Raw genomic sequence first — 18,343 nt, 5'->3', positions numbered from 1 at the left:
TTACACAACCAAATGAATCTGACTCCGAGATGGATATGAAGTGAGAGGTGCTGTCAAATGCCACTTTACTCATTATGAATCACCTCCGTAACCTTTACTGATAGAGACTGAGGGAGAAAAAGTCAGCACAGAAGGAGAAGATGGTGTAGGAAGAACCGAATCTGTGAATATCACTCCCCTGCAACACATAGCTTCTCTCACAATATGGAAAAACGAGGAAAAGGTTAGATAGAAAGAGAGTAGAGTGCAAAATATTTTCTAAAATCGGATAGGCTCCACTAGTAAAAAGGTTCTCTAGTATTATTATGGTATGATGATGGTATCATTATATAGCCTAGCATTGTATTTTCCGGTCACTCTAAGGTAGGCCTACTTTGAAGAATAGCATGGTATTTCCATGGTAGTGTCCAAAAAACATGGCACATTGGATTTTTTATTTTGTGTTCATAGGGTTAGTTTTTTTTTTCAAAACATGTTACTTATTAACAAACATTAATAACTTAATTTTGGTATCTTATTGATGAGAGGTGCTATTACTATTCCAAGTGATCAGATATGGTTTTCACCTACGATAAAATTGGTAAAAATCCCAGCTAGACAAGACCTTAATGGATCATTTTGGGATAGGTTGTTTTGATTTGTGACGGAAACCACTCAGCAAAAGGCTAAAAACAAGCACATTTTCTTCAGAAAATGTCAAGATCTAGTATTTTTTAGGGTTCAAGCTAATCTGTTTTTAGGCTAAGGGCCATTGAAGAACGCTTAATCAGTTAAAATCGATGAACAACAATTAACTAAGTTTACATAACCTCATTCGCTCTTGTTGGATTATAGATGGGTAAATTTAGCCGGGAAATAATATAGGAGTCATTAAGTGGACGTTAATAACGACCATTCGTCCAGAGCGCGCGGAAAAAAGATGTCGCCACCACGAGGGCGCGAAAATTACGCGGCACAGTTGGGCTTCCGCTGGTCACGAGCGAGAGTTATTATTAAAAGCACGAGATCACGACTTACGATCCCCTGCAGAGCTTTACATAGCAGAAGCGCAATGTTCCCTAGTTGTCCTCGACACCGTACTAGCACAATGTTCCCAGTTTCCTCAGAAACATTTTCACGGCGATCTCACATGCCTGGACACATTCGTCTTTCGAGAGTCGAGACACAACGGAAATGTCCGGTCGGTCTATAATTACAGATTTCGAGGTGCCATTCACACCACTCAGCTCCGTTTTCATGCGCAACCTCTCTCTATTTTTCCAAAATGGAAGAAATCTGGATGAGAGATTCTCTGACGTTTCTGACAGGGACATCTACACCAAATTTGTCCAATATTCCGGTGCCAGCGGGAATCCTGAAGCATCTCTAGTCTGTGATTGGCTGAACGCGTAACGTCCGAGGAAATATGGCCATTTATGTACCGAGGAATGCAAGCCAATTCACCTGCACGTACATTGCGTAATGCGACATTCCCCAAGGCTCCGCTTTAATACATGAACGCCGAATACAGTTTGTGAACGCGCTCTCGATCGTGATTGTGAATACGCAGAGACATCTTTATTCCTGCGCAGAGATGGGAACATTGAACTGTCACCGTGACGAGCACAAAGAACTATTGGTACACAAGCAATGCACCAGCCTTGACAAGCACACGTTAATTGCCTGTAATTGAATGTGTGGGTGCAGCGGTTCTGGCTGTTTTTTCCATCTGTTTAAATTGCACTTTGACACAAAGGGACAGAAGTGTGTGTGTGTGTGAGAGAGAGAGAGAGAGAGAGAGAGAGAGAGAGAGAGAGAGAGAGAGAGAGAGAGAGAGAGAGAGTATATGCAAATTTGCTAATAAGACTTTATTGCTTGCTCAAAGCATATCAAACATGATTTGACATTTATAATAAAACTAAAATTCAAGCACAGATCTTCAGAGGACAATCAATATAAGATATATAAAACACAGGGAGGGCAGTAACCACCATCGACATTTTATAAGTTAGTAATCCATTAATTATCCTATTGCCTAATTTCGATAATGCTAATTTAGCACTATAAACTGAACAACTCTTTCAGACAGTGAAATGTTCTTCGAACACAATGGCAATTATAAAAACAGGTGACCAAGTGTAAATAAAGGGTTACGGTAAAACTAAAGTACAAAATTTAGTAAAAAGGTGCACGTCTCAGGTGGAGGTGCCTATTTACAAATTCGCCTTGTACTTTATTTATTTAAAAATATATAATATGCATTTTTTCGTGTTAATTTGCTATCATTCCCTACTTTTCACTGCCATTCTATGCACACAAAAAAATCATCTATTGTCATCCACTACTTTCAACCCAAAATGCTGGCCGTCAATCCGAAAGAACAGTTTGTAACAGGAGACCAATTTAGGATGGAAGGATAGGGAGAGAAAGAGAGGGAGGGATGAGACTCATTGTGAATTCCGGAAACGCTCCTCCACATGGAGAGGTGGGCGCACACATCCGCGTGATGCTCATCTTATTCTGCAGTAGAGCCGAGCGTGGATTGGTGGGCACGCGGTATTCCCTCTCGTGTACGCGGAGACTGGGCGTGCTAGGGGAAGCTCGGTCACGCAGCGTGGGCGCCGTGAGTAGAGCTCGGGTATAAAATCTCGAGGAGACCGGCGGGAGATGCATCAGACACAGCTCAAGCAGTCACGCGCTCGGCTCACACTCACTCACCGGCAGCAACAGCAACAGCATCATGGTTCTCATCTGGACTCAGTTCGGCGTCAAACACAAGAATGTCAAGTGCAAAGTGAAAGTGATCCACGGAGAGGAGGGATGGACCCCGGAGGTGAGACCCTGCACATTTATATTTAAATCAAGTATGCATGCATCTATATTAACCACTATATAATATACACTCACAGACTTTGGTGTTTATTATATAGTGGGGAATATAGAGGTAATCTATTTACCTATGGATTTCTATACCTCTATATTCTCCACTACATTATATACACCCCAAAACTTGGGGGTATTACATAATGGAGAATACAGAGGCATATTAATGCACATCTTTATTCCCTACAATATAATATGAATGTATAGATTTATATATTGGAGAATATAGAGGATGTTTTTTTGTATATAAACCTCTGTTTTCTCTACAATTTAATAAACACTCAGTGATATATAGTGGGGAATATAGACATGTATAGATTTATAATTTGTTATATATATCTATATAATATACACCTAAAAACTTTGAGTGTACATTAAATAATAGAGAATTGAGACATTTTAAAAATCTGTGCATTTGTGCCCCACTTTATAGTGGAGAATATAAAATTATTATTTTTTCTTCAAAATTGTACGCTTTTGTTAGACTAAATAAATTAATGTATGCTTATACTTTAATATATTCATATATATTACAAATTATAATAATTACATTAAAATATAATTAAAATTTTTGATCGTTGTTTTAAACCATACAAATTATTATTATTATTTTTTTAAAGTTGAAGTTTATTTTCTGCTATTTGTGCATTATTCACAAGAAGAACTAATTCTTCATTCTTCAGTAAAAATTAATTGAAAAAAAAAATTTCATCGCCTCTGAATATTAGGGGACCCCCTTCATTGTCTTTGGTGCTTGTATCCCTTCTAAACCAATGAACTTCATCTTTTTATTTGGAATCACCTTGTGTATGTTAACCAAGGAGAACTAGAAATGAGCATACTCTAAACTCCTGCCATCTGTCTGTGTGTCTGTAGGAGCCGCGTGAAGAACCCGAGGTGTCTAGCCCCCCGTCCTCACCAGAGTGTGTGGATTACTACTCTGTGCTCGGTGTGTCAAGTGACTCTAATGAGGAGGAGATCAGACGGGCGTACAAGCGTCTGGCGCTGCGTTACCACCCAGACAAGAACCCAGAAGCAGACGCAGAGGACAAATTCAAACAGATCGCACAAGCCCACGATGTTCTCACCGACCCAGAGAAACGCAGCATCTATGATCAACAAGGTGAGAATAAATTGCAATCACAAATGTATGCACTTGCATGTCAAAATGCAATTAATGCACAGTGCAAACACACCCATTTTAGACGAGTTCAGTGGGTTCCAAAAACCTCAGCTAAACTGATTCATACAGTCATCACACTGACTGATAAATTATTTATCCATACTTTATTAACCGGAGAGTGAACCCCTTCCAAAAACAGATACGTTTTTTTGACATGCACACTAATAAAAGCTTTTCATCTTCCTCCAGGTTTGACCAAGGGGGGTGTAGCTCCAACTGGAAACAAAAGCGACTCCTCCCACAGCACCTCAAAAGCCGACGCCCACTCCTGGCACATGTTCTTCAACTTTGAAGTCGACTCGGATGACGACCTGTTTAACCCGTTCATGAGGAACCCCCTTCCCCACCTCAGCCGTAACAAGGGCGGGCTAAAGCCACCGGGCGTGGCTGAGGTTCACGAGATCCTCGTGTCATTGGAGGACATTTTGCTGGGCGTGACAAAGCGTGTGAAAGTGACCCGCCTCCGGCAGACGGACAAACACACGTTGAGGCCGGAAGAGCGCGTGTTCGACGTGGAGGTGAAGAAGGGATGGAAGGAGGGCACCAGGATCACCTTCCCAAAGGAGGGCCATCAGATGCTCGGCCACGCCCCTAACGACCTGGCCTTCGTTGTTAAGGAGAAGAAACACGCCCATTTCAGACGAGACGGCTCACATGTTGTGTACACCACCACCATCACGCTGCGAGAGGTGAGATGTGTATGTGTGTGTACGTGTGCGTGGCAGTACGAAATGTTCCCTCGCAGTCGCTGGTACTCAATAAGCCTCTGCAGAGAGCTGAGTCTAAATTTAGCTTCTCTCCCCCGCAGCTTCAGCGCACACACTCTCACACACTCCCCCTCCCATCTCGCACACCTCCTCCTCGCCTCTCAGCATCGTCTCACACACATTCTGTCATTCGCTCCTCTCTAGCAGTGGATTGGATTTTGCCTTTACGCCCTCATGCATCTATTTTCTTAGACTTAACTATGAATAGACCCATATTAATATCTAGAGAGCAGGGTGGCTGATATAATGAGGATATATAAATACGATCTGAATGAAATTTACACTTATTTTACATAATTGTATTTAAACAATAGAAATGATTAATTATCCCTTGAAACTGGAACTGACACTTTTAGACACTTCTGATAACTAGACAAGCGAACATTGATCATTTGATGCCGAAAATCTTAAAAGGGCCATTTAATTGACATATTCTGCGTTTATCATCACTGATAATAATGTATAATGATATAATGGTGATATGTACATAAAAAATCCAATCATAGTTTATTATCCCTTGAAAAGTCCATTGACACTTTTAGAACAGACACTGCCAAGCGGAAATTGATCACTTGATGCCAATAATCTTAACCTGGCCAAATAGTAGCCAGTTAATTGTCAAATTATCAACAGAAATGGTCATTAAATCGGCAGTCCTACTCAGATATCAGAGTTGGCACCGGATGTTAAAAACAACCGTTTCATTCTTTCCATTCTTACTTTCCACACCAAACCTCTCGCCCTCGTTCGCTCTCTCCCTCTCTCATTTTCCACATCCACTTCATCTTTCTCTTCCCACGCACACCTCTCGTCCCCCGCAGACTGGAGCATCATTGAGAAATGAGAGCGATTAGCGGCTCTTCTCTGCCGTTGCGTAACAGTAATGTTCAATCTGTCTGGCCTATATTCCGCCCGCGTTCATACTCGCATTACATAAAAGCATCATATATAGACGAGTGGATTAGACCTCACAACATATGCCAGAGGGGCATTATAGCTCTTCTGCTCCTGCAGTGTGTGATATAACAGATCCTACCTCAAGACAAAGAGAGATGCTGGAGGATCGATATAGACCTTTATATCAAAGAAGGTCCAGTGACACAATGCTTAACACTTTTCTTTCTTTGTTCTCCTCTAGGCTCTATGTGGGTGCACGGTTAACGTTCCTACGCTTGATGGACAGATGAAGCCCCTCCCATGCAGTGATGTAATCAAGCCCGGCTCATTGAGAAGGCTCATAGGAGAGGGGCTTCCCAGAGCCAAAAACCCAGCCCAGCGCGGCGACCTACTGGTTGAATTCCAAGTGGTTTTCCCAGATCGCATTCCTCCAAGCAGCAAGGAGATCATCAAGCACAGCTTGGGACAGTGTTAACTAACACACTAATTTCAGTGATGGACTTAACGTCAGCTGTTTGTCTCTGTGAGGCACACACACACGCTTAAGTGTGAGATGGGATGCTCGCACAAACATATTACACATAGGTATGTCATACCTGCGTAAGTGTGATTGGTACAAAGATGAGGTGTTTGAGAAAAACACACGCTGAACACACACCTACGCTCCTCTGACTGAAGAGCATAGGTGCTATACCCTGAAGTGTTAGCATACTTCTTTAACCATGACGACCTTGTACTCATGTACAGAACTGTCAGTGATTTAGTCTCTATGAGAGATTCCTGTGTCATGTTCCAATGAATTATTTGTAAAAATTATACAGAGAAAATGTGACTTTAAGATATTGCCTTGCATGTAAGATGAACGCATGTTTTGTAAGTAGAAATAAACTTTTATTATTGAAATGACTGGCATTTGGTATTGTGGTCTTTAATGGGTTAAGTACTCACAATAGAAGATGAAGAATGCATGCATGGAGGATGCATGCAATAAATTACATACAAGAGGGACAAATATGTTTAAGTGTTTAAGCAAAACCAGTGTTTTTTCATGCACGGGTCAATTTTGGGCAAGTGGGAAGGAAACATCAAATTAAATGTTAATTTTATTACACATTATTTATTTGCGTCTTTAGCTTTTAATTACAATACATACTCAAAATGTACTTTTTCATGCACTGAGCCAGAAATTACCCTTCAATAGCACTTGTACCAGACTTTGCAGTTTTATTATATTCTAGTTTTATTATCTATATTCCAAAGGATTGTTCATATATCATTTGCCTGGTTTATGTAATATTTTATTCCCAAAATATTTTTATTTTTTTTCAGCTGGTTTGAAGTATTTTCTGATTTATGGAGTGATAAAAAGAGATCCGAAATAAGAAAGATTATTTATCAGATAAATAATATTTCAGTTCTGGAAATGCATGCAAATCAGTGCATATTAAATTCGGCAATGACTCATTTGAATATTTAAACAACATTTCAGAAAGCTCAGAAGTATGGTGATATCTATTAGCTACAGTTTTTACCCTATTCACCTGTGCCATACAAAAAACATTCAAAAAGATAAAAGAAGAATAAAGAAGATCTTTCTGTATTAATCATTTGAGATGTTAATAATTCACACCAGAAAGGGTTTCTGCTCTGTGGATTTGAATACTAATAAACAAAAGCTATACGAGGCCATGTTGTGGTTGATTAAAAGCCAGTAGCTGCCAGAAAGTTTTAGCTTTTAAATATTTAATCAGCATGATTTTTATAGTTTCAAAGCCTTCTATATATTCCCGATTCCTTTCATAAGATGAAAATAGTAACTTTACTTGTACAGCACAAAGTGTTCCACAGGAAAAACTAACCAAGACCACATCCAAGATTAATTAATATACAGAAAAAAATGAATCAAATCTCTTGGACATGCCCCTGAGCACAGTGTGGTTGATGAAGTAATGGTTCATTAAGTCTAGTGTGGAAGGACTTGTGCACAGGCCAAACTTGAACCTGAAGACTTCTGGGATGCATTGAAACAGTGAACCAGACTCCACCATACAACAGGTCACCGTGATTTACCAAGACATTCTTTGCTGATCCCGGAACAACACTCCTGTCTGAAATTATATTCATATTCCTAACCATATCCCTACCCCTGAACCTAACCCAACCTACAACCCATCCCTAAAATCAAAGAGAAATGATAGGTGAATAACACTGATGTAGAAGCACCTAGCCCTGGTTGTAAGACTAAACTTGACATAAACTTTAAACTTGTCTCTCAAATCTGATTGGTTGATTGGAATGTTGTTCCAGGATCAACAAAGATGTTGATCCAGGAACATGTTGTGAAATCACGTCCACCATTCAACATCAGTGCCTGACCTCATTGATGCTTATGTGAGAGCAAATCCCTGCATTGGTGTTTCAGCATCCATTGTGGAAAACCTCCGCAGAAGACTGGAGTCTGTTATAGCAGAAAAGAAAGAACAAAATTTTTTTGGGTTCTGTGCTGCATGGTTTCATCGAGGGAATCCTTTATTTTTTCTAACCAATGAGAGCTGATATATATATATATATAGCCTAAATATATAGTCTATATATATTTTACACCAACTGAAATATTTCAGGTCTTTTATTGTTGTAATACTGATGATTTTGGCATACAGCTCATGAAAACCCAAAATTCCTATCTAAAAAAATTAGCATATTTCATGCATCCAATAAAAGAAGTGTTTTTAATACAAAAAAAGTCAACCTTCAAATAATTATGTTCAGTTATCCACTCAATACTTGGTCGCGAATCCTTTTGCAGAAATGACTGCTTCAATGCGGTGTGGCATGGAGGCAATCAGCCTGTGGCACTGCTGAGGTGTTATGGAGGCCCAGGATGCTTCGATAGCGGCCTTAAGCTCATCCAGAGTGTTGGGTCTTGGGTCTCTCAACTTTCTCTTCACAATATCCCACAGATTCTCTATGGGCTTCAGGTCAGGAGAGTTGGCAGGCCAATTGAGCACAGTAATACCATGGTCAGTAAACCATTTACCAGTGGTTTTGGCACTGTGAGCAGGTGCCAGGTCGTGCTGAAAAATGAAATCTTCATCTCCATAAAGCTTTTCAGCAGATGGAAGCATGAAGTGCTCCAAAATCTCCTGATAGCTAGCTGCATTGACCCTGCCCTTGATAAAACACAGTGGACCAACACCAGCAGCTGACATGGCACCCCAGACCATCACTGACTGTGGGTACTTGACACTGGACTTCAGGCATTTTGGCATTTCCTTCTCCCCAGTCTTCCTCCAGACTCTGGCACCTTGATTTCCGAATGACATGCAAAATTTGCTTTCATCCGAAAAAAGTACTTTTGACCACTGAGCAACAGTCCAGTGCTGCTTCTCTGTACCCCAGGTCAGGCGCTTCTGCCGCTGTTTCTGGTACAAAAGTGGCTTGACCTGGGGAATGCGGCACCTGTAGCCCATTTCCTGCACACGCCTGTGCACGGTGGCTCTGGATGTTTCTACTCCAGACTCAGTCCACTGCTTCCGCAGGTCCCCCAAGGTCTGGAATCGGTCCTTCTCCACAATCTTCCTCAGGGTCCGGTCACCTCTTCTCGTTGTGCAGCGTTTTTTGCCACACTTTTTCCTTCCCACAGACTTCCCACTGAGGTGCCTTGATACACTATGGAAAATAATGAACTTTATCATAATATGCAATTTTTTTGAGAAGGACCTGTATATATATATATATATATATATATATATATATATATATATATATATATATATATACTCTTGATTAGATTTGTTTCTCAAATTTCTCAAAAAATTAGCATATTGTGATAAAGTTAATTATTTTCCATAGTGTAATGATAAAAATTTAACTTTCATATATTTTAGAGATAGTTAATTTTTTGAGATAGGAATTTTGGGTTTTCATGAGCTGTATGCCAAAATCATCAGTATTAAAACAATAAAAGACCTGAAATATTTCAGTTGGTGTGCAATGAATCTAAAATATATGAAAGTTTAATTTTTATCATTACATTATGGAAAATAACGAACTTTATCACAATATGCAAATTTTTTGAGAAGGACCTTTATATATATATATATATATATATACTCTTGATTAGATTTGGAACATGATTTATGTCATTTTCTTTTCAAATCTTTCTTCCAATTTGTTTGCACATTATTACTATTATATAATTTTTGCACATTTGTTTCTGAGAGTGTACTGTATATTTGAAAGGGGATATTTGGAAATGACTCCGTCCAGCTCAACAGACTGGGTTTCACAGGAAATGTGCAAATATATGAACTGTCTGAGTGAGAAGAACATTGTCTTGTGTCAGTCATAGCTGCGTTTGTGTCCCATCCCATGAATCATACTTGCAGCTTAAAATGACACTTACACTTACTCAGGGTCAGAATGGCTGTTTTTAGAAGAGTGTGATCCTATATTTCTTTGAAACACTGAAAAAGTCAACTGTTAATCTAAAGTGTAATATTTGCTCACCATTGCATCCACTTTTGTGCATATGTATTTTTCAAATTAGTACAATTTATGCAGAAATATAAGTATTTTTCACTTCTTCTAACATCAAAGGAGGAGGCAATTCATGACATTTCACAACACCTACAGAGCTTGTGTATTTGTGCTTTCAGCATAAGTGGTGTGTATTATTCTCTGTGGACTTATTACTCACTTGTAAATTGTTTTGCATAAATGTTCCTTCCAAATGAATGGACATAAAAGTAAGTGCTTAAGGGACCATCTAAAGGGCCTCATCTCTACATGAAACAAGGCTAGGTTCACATTTTAATTTTTTACTTGACGGCTACAAAGGAACAACATGTACTGTGCTTGTGATTGCATTTACATACAACTGAACTAATGAAAATGAATGACGACTACAATCTTAAACTGGTCTTATACTGCCCTCTCTCGTCCATAGAAATCAATTACATGGTGAGAACAATATACAATCAAATATTTACTATAATAAAATAATATCGGTGTTAGTTGTATTTATATACCATTATAGTGTTAATATTTTGATATTTTCATTTTCATTTTAGGTAGGCTAAGTAGCCTAATTTTATGCGAAATTTTTATTATAGTTTTTTCCAGTTTAGCTTTAGTAGGCCTACTTCAACATAAACGTATTTCAGTTGGATTTTAAATATAATTTTAGGGTTTTATTTAATACTATAGGCTACTAATATTTTATTTCAATTAACAAAAACGATTTTTAATAGTTTTAGTTAACAATAACAACACTGGCTAACAAAACACCAAACGTTTGCCTCAGCAAAAATTAATTAAGAAATAGGCTAATTAGGCTACATCAAAGCTATGTGTCGGGATTCTAAGATGTAGGCCCACTGTATGTTTTTATTTAGAATAATTTGGGAACATGCAAAAAAATACATTATATTTTAATAGTCCTAAATCCTGGCTATTCCGGCTCACAACCCTGTGAGTGACGTTTAGCAACATAATAGAAGTAGGAAAAATATATAGGAAGGCTATAACATTAGGCTAATATTATTTACATTTCATATTTGTCACCCAATGTTTCTTTCCTAAGCATCCAGAAGTTTCCGGGTGATTTTGCTTGTTTTTCCAGTCAGAAATCACACTCTTGATTTCACCTCAGCTGAAAGTCCTCCAAAAAATGACTCCCTGCAATATTGAACTTCATTATTGTGATATTTTAAGAGCTTGAGAACAAACAAACAAAAAAGACGTAACACTCCAAAGGCATTCTCATCTATGAGGTAAGATTGCAAAGGTGTTGTAAATGTTGATTTCAAGCGGTGAAAAGCCAGAAAGCTCTTGACGCATCAATTGATTGATGTCAATGGGGCGCACCTGCGGTTCAACAGTCGACTGTCAGTTTTAGTCATTTTTTAGATAATATTTTACATGAAAACATTAATGAGCACAGGTGAAATTGTGTAAACATCAACATCACATTATCTATCTTGATTTGTGATGAAATGTCGCAGCTGGGATCGGCTGTGCCCTCATCAAACTTACCCGAGGGCCTCCCGGTGTCCAGTTTGGCCCTGCTGATCCTGGTGCTCATTCCCTGCGTCCTTTTGCTCCTGCTTCTCAACTGCCTGTTCGTGGGATACAAGCTGTTCCGCATGACCCGGAGGAAGAGAGACCGATGCGGGTCGGAAACCTCGCTCATGCACTCCTCATATTCCACCCGCCAGAGAATCACCCGCTTCTCTGATGAGCCTCTGTTCGCTCCAAACAGAAAGACCAACTATGTTTCGGTGTCGGAGCCGATGCTGGCGCCACCCATCACTTCATCCCTGACCTCCTCAGCGGAGAGAAGGGCCACCGGGCAGCGTGCCAGGTTTCTACGCCCGGACGGGGCCACTTACGCCGGTTCTGAGTCACTGCGCGTGCCGAACTGGAGGAAGAGCGCCCCGGTTCTGCTCCTGTCCAGTGATTCGGACACGGAGCGAGTCATCACAGTCCCACCGAACTCACCAGCACTTCATGTGACTCCAAATGGGGTAGGGTCAAAAACACGAGTAGGCCTATGTTCAAAAATGCCAGTTCTTAATCCTGGTGCTTTATAAAACTGAATATTAATATGATTATTAAGGAAAGATGTCAATGTTTATGGTGGTTATGGGCCTATTCAATATTAGTTAAGATGTCAATGTTTATGGTGGTTATGGGCCTAATGGATATTAAGGAACAATTTCAATGTTCATAGTTGTGGGGATGGGCCTAATGGTATCATATTTAATACCACAGTTCTTCAAATTGGTTGTTTAAAGCTATGGTAATTTGCCATTTTCATATAGCGGGGTATTTACATGGCACTATAATGTACAAAACCACAAGATGTGAAGGTTTATGGTGGTTATGGGCCACCATTGATACCATGGTTCCTTGGTAATTAAAACGGTGGTAATTTTGATTTCCATTTCCATATAGTGGGTGTTATGAAAATGAACGGGTTTTACTACAAATAGCCCCCCCCCCCCCCCCCCCCCCAAAAAAAATTAAAATAAAATTGTTTTTAAACCAACAAATTAACCATGGTTTGGCTACACTAACCATGGTAGGACTATATGTAGTAAAACTTACTTCATATACTTAAACAAATGGTAATCAATCTGCCAAAAAAGTATGGTTACTACACTTTTACTATAGTAAAACCATGGTTAATTTTCCTAATGGCACTACAATTTAAACACCCCACTATACTATTGGTAGAACCATAGTAGCTTATTACTATAGTGCCATTCTGTACCTTTTTTGGCTCCCAGTGAAATATGTTTGATCCTGTGGAAGTAATTGAACCATTTCCCTGCACTGGTTACAGTTCACTATTCCGATGACTTCCATGCGTAGAAGCAGCACTATGGACCTGGAGAATGCTTCTCTGGATAAGATCCATGTGGAGTGCGAGTCCACCAGCATCATCCCGCCGGAGATCTCCTGTTATGTGGCGTCATCAAGCCCCTCGGCGGGGGGTTCTGGACTGGACAGTGACTTCGGAGCCAGTGCAGGCCAGTTTTGTGATCTCATTTATTCAAAAGTTCAAACCATTTCTTTAAGATTATATAAAGGCCCAGCACTACATAAACACTACTGCTCAAAAGTTCAGAACAATTAAAATTTTTAATGTTTTTGAAAGAAGTCTCATATGCTCACCAGGGATGCAATTATTTGATCAAAAATACAGTAGTAATGTGAAATATTATTACAATTTAAAACAACTGTTTTCTATTTCAATATATTTTCAAAGGTAATTTATTCCTGTGAAAGATTTTTTTTTTTTTTGAAGCCATGACTCCAGATTTCAGTCACAAGATCCTTCAGAAAATCATTGTAATATCCTAATTTGGTGCTCAATTTTTAATAATGGTTATTTTTCATCAGTTGTGTTGCTTAATATGTTTGTGGAAACAGTGATACATTTTATTCAGGATTCTTTGATTAATGGAAAGTAAAAAAAAAATATCAAACAGCATTTCTAAGAAATGTAAATCTTTTGTAACATTATAAATGTCTGAACTGTTACTGAACTGTATCAGTTGAATGTATCCTTGCTGAATAAACATTAATTTCTTTAAAAAAATACTTACCCCCAAACTGGTATAAACTGAATGAAGGCCTATCACAGTTTCCACAAAGTATAAAGCAGCACAACTGTTTTCAACATTGATAATAATAAAGAAATGTTTCTTGAGCAGCAAATCATCATAGAATGATTTCTGAAGGATCATGTGACACTGAAGACTGGAGTAATGATGCTGAATTTTCCGCTTTGGAATAAGGAATAAACCTTATGAGGAATAAACTACATTTGAACTTGTATTCAAATAGAAAATAATTATTTTAAATTGTAATAATTCACAATATTACCGTTTTCTTGTATTTTTTGATCAGATAAATGCAGCCTTGATGAGCAGACGAGACTTCTTTCAAAAACATAATTATTCCAATCTTTTGATGTGTATATTTGGAGTTTGTTCATTCTTTGAATTCTCCTAATTGTTCATTTAGGTGTATCTCTGCGTATCCTTTCTATGGACAGTGATGGTTTCCCAGGCTCAGTCTGGGCGTCCGCTCTGGAATGGGATTACTACGACCCATGTTACGTCACTCAGAACCACATCCCGAAACACAGACCTCACGCACCTCCCATCACCACCAAACAGTACTGGGTCTAGAGCCTGAAGAACTCCAGAACAAGACTCAAATCAGCCAATCTCATTCTAGAACTTCAGTTGAGCTGAGTCTAGATTTATTCTGTCTGGGTTTAGTGTATTTAATGTTCACTTGCTGTTTTAACTGCAACACATCACTTGTCAAAGCACACAATCCCCCCCCCCAAAAAAGTGTTCACGATCACAGCTTTTTTCTGCAGCAACTCCTAACTGGTTTGTTTACAAAAAATGCATTTATGGAATCACTTCACCATTTTTCTCACTTTAGATCACATTAGCACAGCATTTGTTTTACACGCTTTAGATTTCTCACTGTTTTTGTTATTTTTATGTTTCCCAACATGGAGTTAGAGGATTTCAGAAAAGACTTTTCACTATTTTGACACCCTGCACATTCTTGTATCAAAGACAAAAAAGTATTTAGATTACGCCTGAATTGAATAATAAAGTTTTAAAATAAAGGGTCTTATTTTATTGCTTTTGACCCAATATAGTGCAACAAGAAAATTAACAAAGTTATTTCCTAGCGAGATAAGTGCATTAGAATTTTATACTGCAAAACAACTGATCAAGAGTTTAAATTCTCAACTCTGGTTAAAGCTTCCATGAAAGCTGAAAAACTTAGAAAAGACCAAAAGAATTCACTATGGTACTCTTTAAAAAAAAAATCTTTTCAATTAAGCATTTGGTTTGTATTGATATAATTCTGTTTTGTTAGACAGTTTGAGAAGTACCAAAAGTGTTTGAGAATGAATGAGGCATTCAGACAGATTTCAAATATCACTTTTTATTGGAAACACAGTTTTATGAGGAGCTGGACGCAGCCACAGCTGCCCGACGGGGCTTGGGCACGGTTCCCTCACGGAATCCATTTCTGAAATGCACAGAAAACATTTCAGTTATTACAGCACACAGATAATGTAGAAAAACTATTTAAATGGCCTTAGGGATATTTCACAAGATCCCTAACAATCAATTACAGAGATATTCAATAAAATCCCCGCCAACAGGTGTTTCAAAAATCCACTAGTTTGAGGAATAAAAACGGATTACTGAAAACCGATCCGAACAGAGGTCCATATACGAGTGCATGTGTCCAGCTTACCTCAGTACAAGATTATTATCACTGGACAGTCATTAGTTCAGACATTTATGTTTGGACATCATTGGTAAGCCAACTAATCTAACCGGACAACATGCACTCGAGTTTTGACCAAGCATCAGTGCAGAATCAACAGAAGATCTCTTAACTACAGTTAAAAATCACGGCATCAACCTCGACCCTGCTGAGACCTTTCAGTGTGTCAGAGTCATATTCAAAATAAAAGTGCATAATCTATAAAACGGCAAAAATCTGTTAAAAAAAAAAAAACAATTTGTGAAAAAGTAAAAAAAAAAGAAGCAAGTTTGAAAATGCTGAGGAAAAAATGAACTAAAAAAAATTCCATGTAAAGCTAAAGGACTTTTAGGGTGTTTACACAACAAGGATGTACTGAAAACAGATGACAACGTTGTCAAAACAATCCTGTTCACACGGATCTTAAGAAACACTCCACAAGCACGTAATACGCATGTGTAAACATGTGCAGGCCATCACCATTTTCGAAAGCTTGCTTTTTCAGGCCCCCAAGACACGGTTGTGTAAATGAACAGCCAAAACGTTTGTGTTTTCAGTTGAAAACGGTGTCGTGTAAAAATACCCTTAGAAGCATGAAAATCTGACTGCACGTTTACTCACCTGAACCTGCGGAAAACAACCTTCATGTGCCTCATGCGGCCAGTTCCTGTGGTGCTGCGTCTCTTGGCCTTAGTGCTCCAGTTGTCTACAAACAAAACCAATCATTACACTTCACACACATGCAAACATAAAAATGCATTTGACCAGATGAGCACCTGTGTTCTGTTCATCATCTCAAGCTTACCTCAGTTCAAAACACTGTTATCACTGGACAGTCAATTGTTCAGACATTTGTTTTTTTTTTGGTCATCACTGGCAAGTTAATATAGCAGACAGAACACAGCTGTTTTTGCATTTCCCTATTTTTTTAATTGTTTTAATGTGTTACTTTAAAAGTGCCCCTTTTATGCCATTTTAAAGGTTTTTCTGAGTTTGTTTTGAATGTCTCCTACAATAGGTTTACATGCATCAAAGGAGAAACAATTCCACCATCTAATTTCTTAAAGTCTGAAAACGGTTCATTTGAAAATTAAATCTCTCCTTTCCACGAGCCTACTCTGAGCCCAGTCTGTTGTGATTGGTCGAACGCTTACAGTGCGTGTCTGAAACTTAACGTCTATTACAATGTCTGATCTTCAGCTCCAGATCTTCCTAAGCACTTGATACGAACAGTTAACAATGGCGTCGGGTTTTCAGTATAAATTCCAGCGCGAGTCCTCATCTTTAGAAGTGCATCAAAGTGGATTCACAGCACTGAAAACAGTGTCTTCAAGAACACAAGACAAACTCTTCCAGTCTCAGCTACAACTACAGGGTCAAAGTAGATGTTCACAGGCAGCCAATGAAGACCATAGACTTGCACTATGCAAATGTTTTATGTAAATAGGAAGTGAGACAGAACATTTTAGCAGCTCAGAATAAATTCTATCTTTAAGGAGACTAGGCTAACTATTTGTTGTGTGCTTTGATTTTTAAAACTTAAGACATTGTACATTCACAAAAAGCTATATTACTGCATGAAAGGCAATATTTGAAAAAGCATAATAGGGGCACTTTTTTATGTTACCACTGCAATAAAGCTGCTTGAACCTGTATCTGTGCAAAGAAAGTCAGCTCAAATCTTTGAACTGTGAACTTACACTTTCTCTTGCGCTTGGCAGGGTAACCACACTTCCCGCAGGTGGACTTCTGCAGGTGATACGCCTTGGATCCACAGCGGCGGCATAGAGTGTGCGTCTTATTACGACGCTTACCGAAAGATGACGTACCCTTCGTCTGAAAAACAATAGAAACTTACAAATTCACATTGCTTAAATGGTCTCATTCATACATCAGGTTGCCTACGTAGACAGCATTCATCAATATGCAGCTTGATTGGATTTAACATTGTGATGTTGTCTTTTCTGAGACTATAGTGCACAAAAATGATGTTTATGTAGTCGGCTCACTAGATTGTAATTCCTAAACATGCGGTTAAATAAAGCAGCTCGCTAGGTTGTTGACCACAATGATATGAAGGAAGCTAAATAAGTTGAGACTATCATGCCCAAAAATGATGAAAAAGGAAGAAAGAACGGTTAACTATGACTTTCAATAAACTGTTAGGGAAGGAAACACACTAGTCTGCGAGACTACTATGCACAAAAATGCTGTCTAGAAGAGCAGCTTAATAGTCTTTGAAACAAAACAACATGTCTGCACAAGCCAACCATGTAAACTCACACCACTACGATAACTATACAACTAACGTTAGTTTCTAACGCTCGTTTCTTGACTGTTTAATTTAAACAGTTATACAGTCTCAACTATTTTAAGAACCAAGAATATGTATAATTAAACGATTTAAATGAATACTGGAGATCGTTTTAAAGCTAACCGGTTTATTTTCATGAGAACGTTAAAATGTACGGCAATGCTAAGCGTCATGCTAACCGATAAAATAAAATCATCTATAACCTCTCATTATAGAGGAATCACAAACATAATAGATGATACTGAGTCTTGAATACATATGCTTGTGGTATTTTTAATGTCACAGTGATTTAAAACAAGCCACGATTCAGATGTTGGAGGATTTTGAAGGCAAGGCGCTGTAAAACTCACCATCTTTCCTCAGAGCTGATTCGAAAGAGACCGGAAGAGGTTTCGGTGTTCCATTAAAACACCGCCGGCACTCATACGGTGCAACAACTAAATGCGTCCCCCTCTTGTTGCACTGCGGACAGATATAACAAATATTTTTAATGACGACGACAAA

At 38.7% G+C, this 18,343-nt stretch overlaps 3 protein-coding genes and 2 non-coding genes across 8 annotated transcripts; 2 read left to right on the top strand and 3 right to left on the bottom strand.

Annotated features, from left to right (window-relative positions):
• Positions 1 to 2,496: 2,496 nt before the first annotated feature.
• On the top strand, positions 2,497 to 6,615 carry LOC143700240 (dnaJ homolog subfamily B member 5). Its single transcript, XM_077194348.1, has 4 exons — positions 2,497 to 2,812; positions 3,739 to 3,985; positions 4,235 to 4,734; positions 5,951 to 6,615. The coding sequence occupies exons 1-4, from the start codon at positions 2,720 to 2,722 to the stop codon at positions 6,182 to 6,184; spliced, it is 1,074 nt and encodes a 357-aa protein (XP_077050463.1). The 5' UTR covers positions 2,497 to 2,719; the 3' UTR covers positions 6,185 to 6,615.
• A 4,478-nt stretch (positions 6,616 to 11,093) lies between these two features.
• Positions 11,094 to 14,997, top strand: hwa (huluwa). 4 transcript variants are annotated; one of them, XM_077194346.1, is made up of 5 exons: positions 11,115 to 11,181; positions 11,294 to 11,483; positions 11,715 to 12,236; positions 13,058 to 13,244; positions 14,245 to 14,994. In XM_077194346.1, the coding sequence occupies exons 3-5, from the start codon at positions 11,856 to 11,858 to the stop codon at positions 14,409 to 14,411; spliced, it is 735 nt and encodes a 244-aa protein (XP_077050461.1). In that variant the 5' UTR covers positions 11,115 to 11,181; positions 11,294 to 11,483; positions 11,715 to 11,855; the 3' UTR covers positions 14,412 to 14,994. The 4 variants fall into 4 exon arrangements, with proteins under 4 accessions (XP_077050460.1, XP_077050461.1, XP_077050458.1 ...); XM_077194345.1 differs by having other exon boundaries at positions 11,094 to 11,483; XM_077194344.1 differs by lacking the exons at positions 11,115 to 11,181; positions 11,294 to 11,483 and having other exon boundaries at positions 11,529 to 11,884; positions 11,972 to 12,236; positions 14,245 to 14,997.
• A 182-nt stretch (positions 14,998 to 15,179) lies between these two features.
• rpl37 (ribosomal protein L37) lies at positions 15,180 to 18,297 on the bottom strand. Its single transcript, XM_077194347.1, has 4 exons — positions 18,190 to 18,297; positions 17,226 to 17,361; positions 16,147 to 16,231; positions 15,180 to 15,282 (listed from the first exon to the last, which is right to left on the bottom strand). The coding sequence occupies exons 1-4, from the start codon at positions 18,190 to 18,192 to the stop codon at positions 15,213 to 15,215; spliced, it is 294 nt and encodes a 97-aa protein (XP_077050462.1). The 5' UTR covers positions 18,193 to 18,297; the 3' UTR covers positions 15,180 to 15,212.
• On the bottom strand, positions 15,507 to 15,584 carry LOC143704857 (small nucleolar RNA SNORD72). The gene has a single exon (XR_013191802.1). It is a non-coding gene; the product is annotated as a small nucleolar RNA SNORD72 (small nucleolar RNA).
• LOC143704868 (small nucleolar RNA SNORD72) lies at positions 16,324 to 16,408 on the bottom strand. The gene has a single exon (XR_013191813.1). It is a non-coding gene; the product is annotated as a small nucleolar RNA SNORD72 (small nucleolar RNA).
• Positions 18,298 to 18,343: the final 46 nt, after the last annotated feature.

Source organism: Siphateles boraxobius, unplaced genomic scaffold (assembly GCF_051911475.1).
Source record: "Siphateles boraxobius isolate OS27281-9 unplaced genomic scaffold, OSU_SipBor_1 11, whole genome shotgun sequence".
In the NCBI taxonomy this organism is placed as follows: Eukaryota; Metazoa; Chordata; class Actinopteri; order Cypriniformes; family Leuciscidae; genus Siphateles; species Siphateles boraxobius.
Note: the sequence above shows the minus strand (reverse complement) of the source record. Positions and strands in the feature narration are given on the sequence as shown.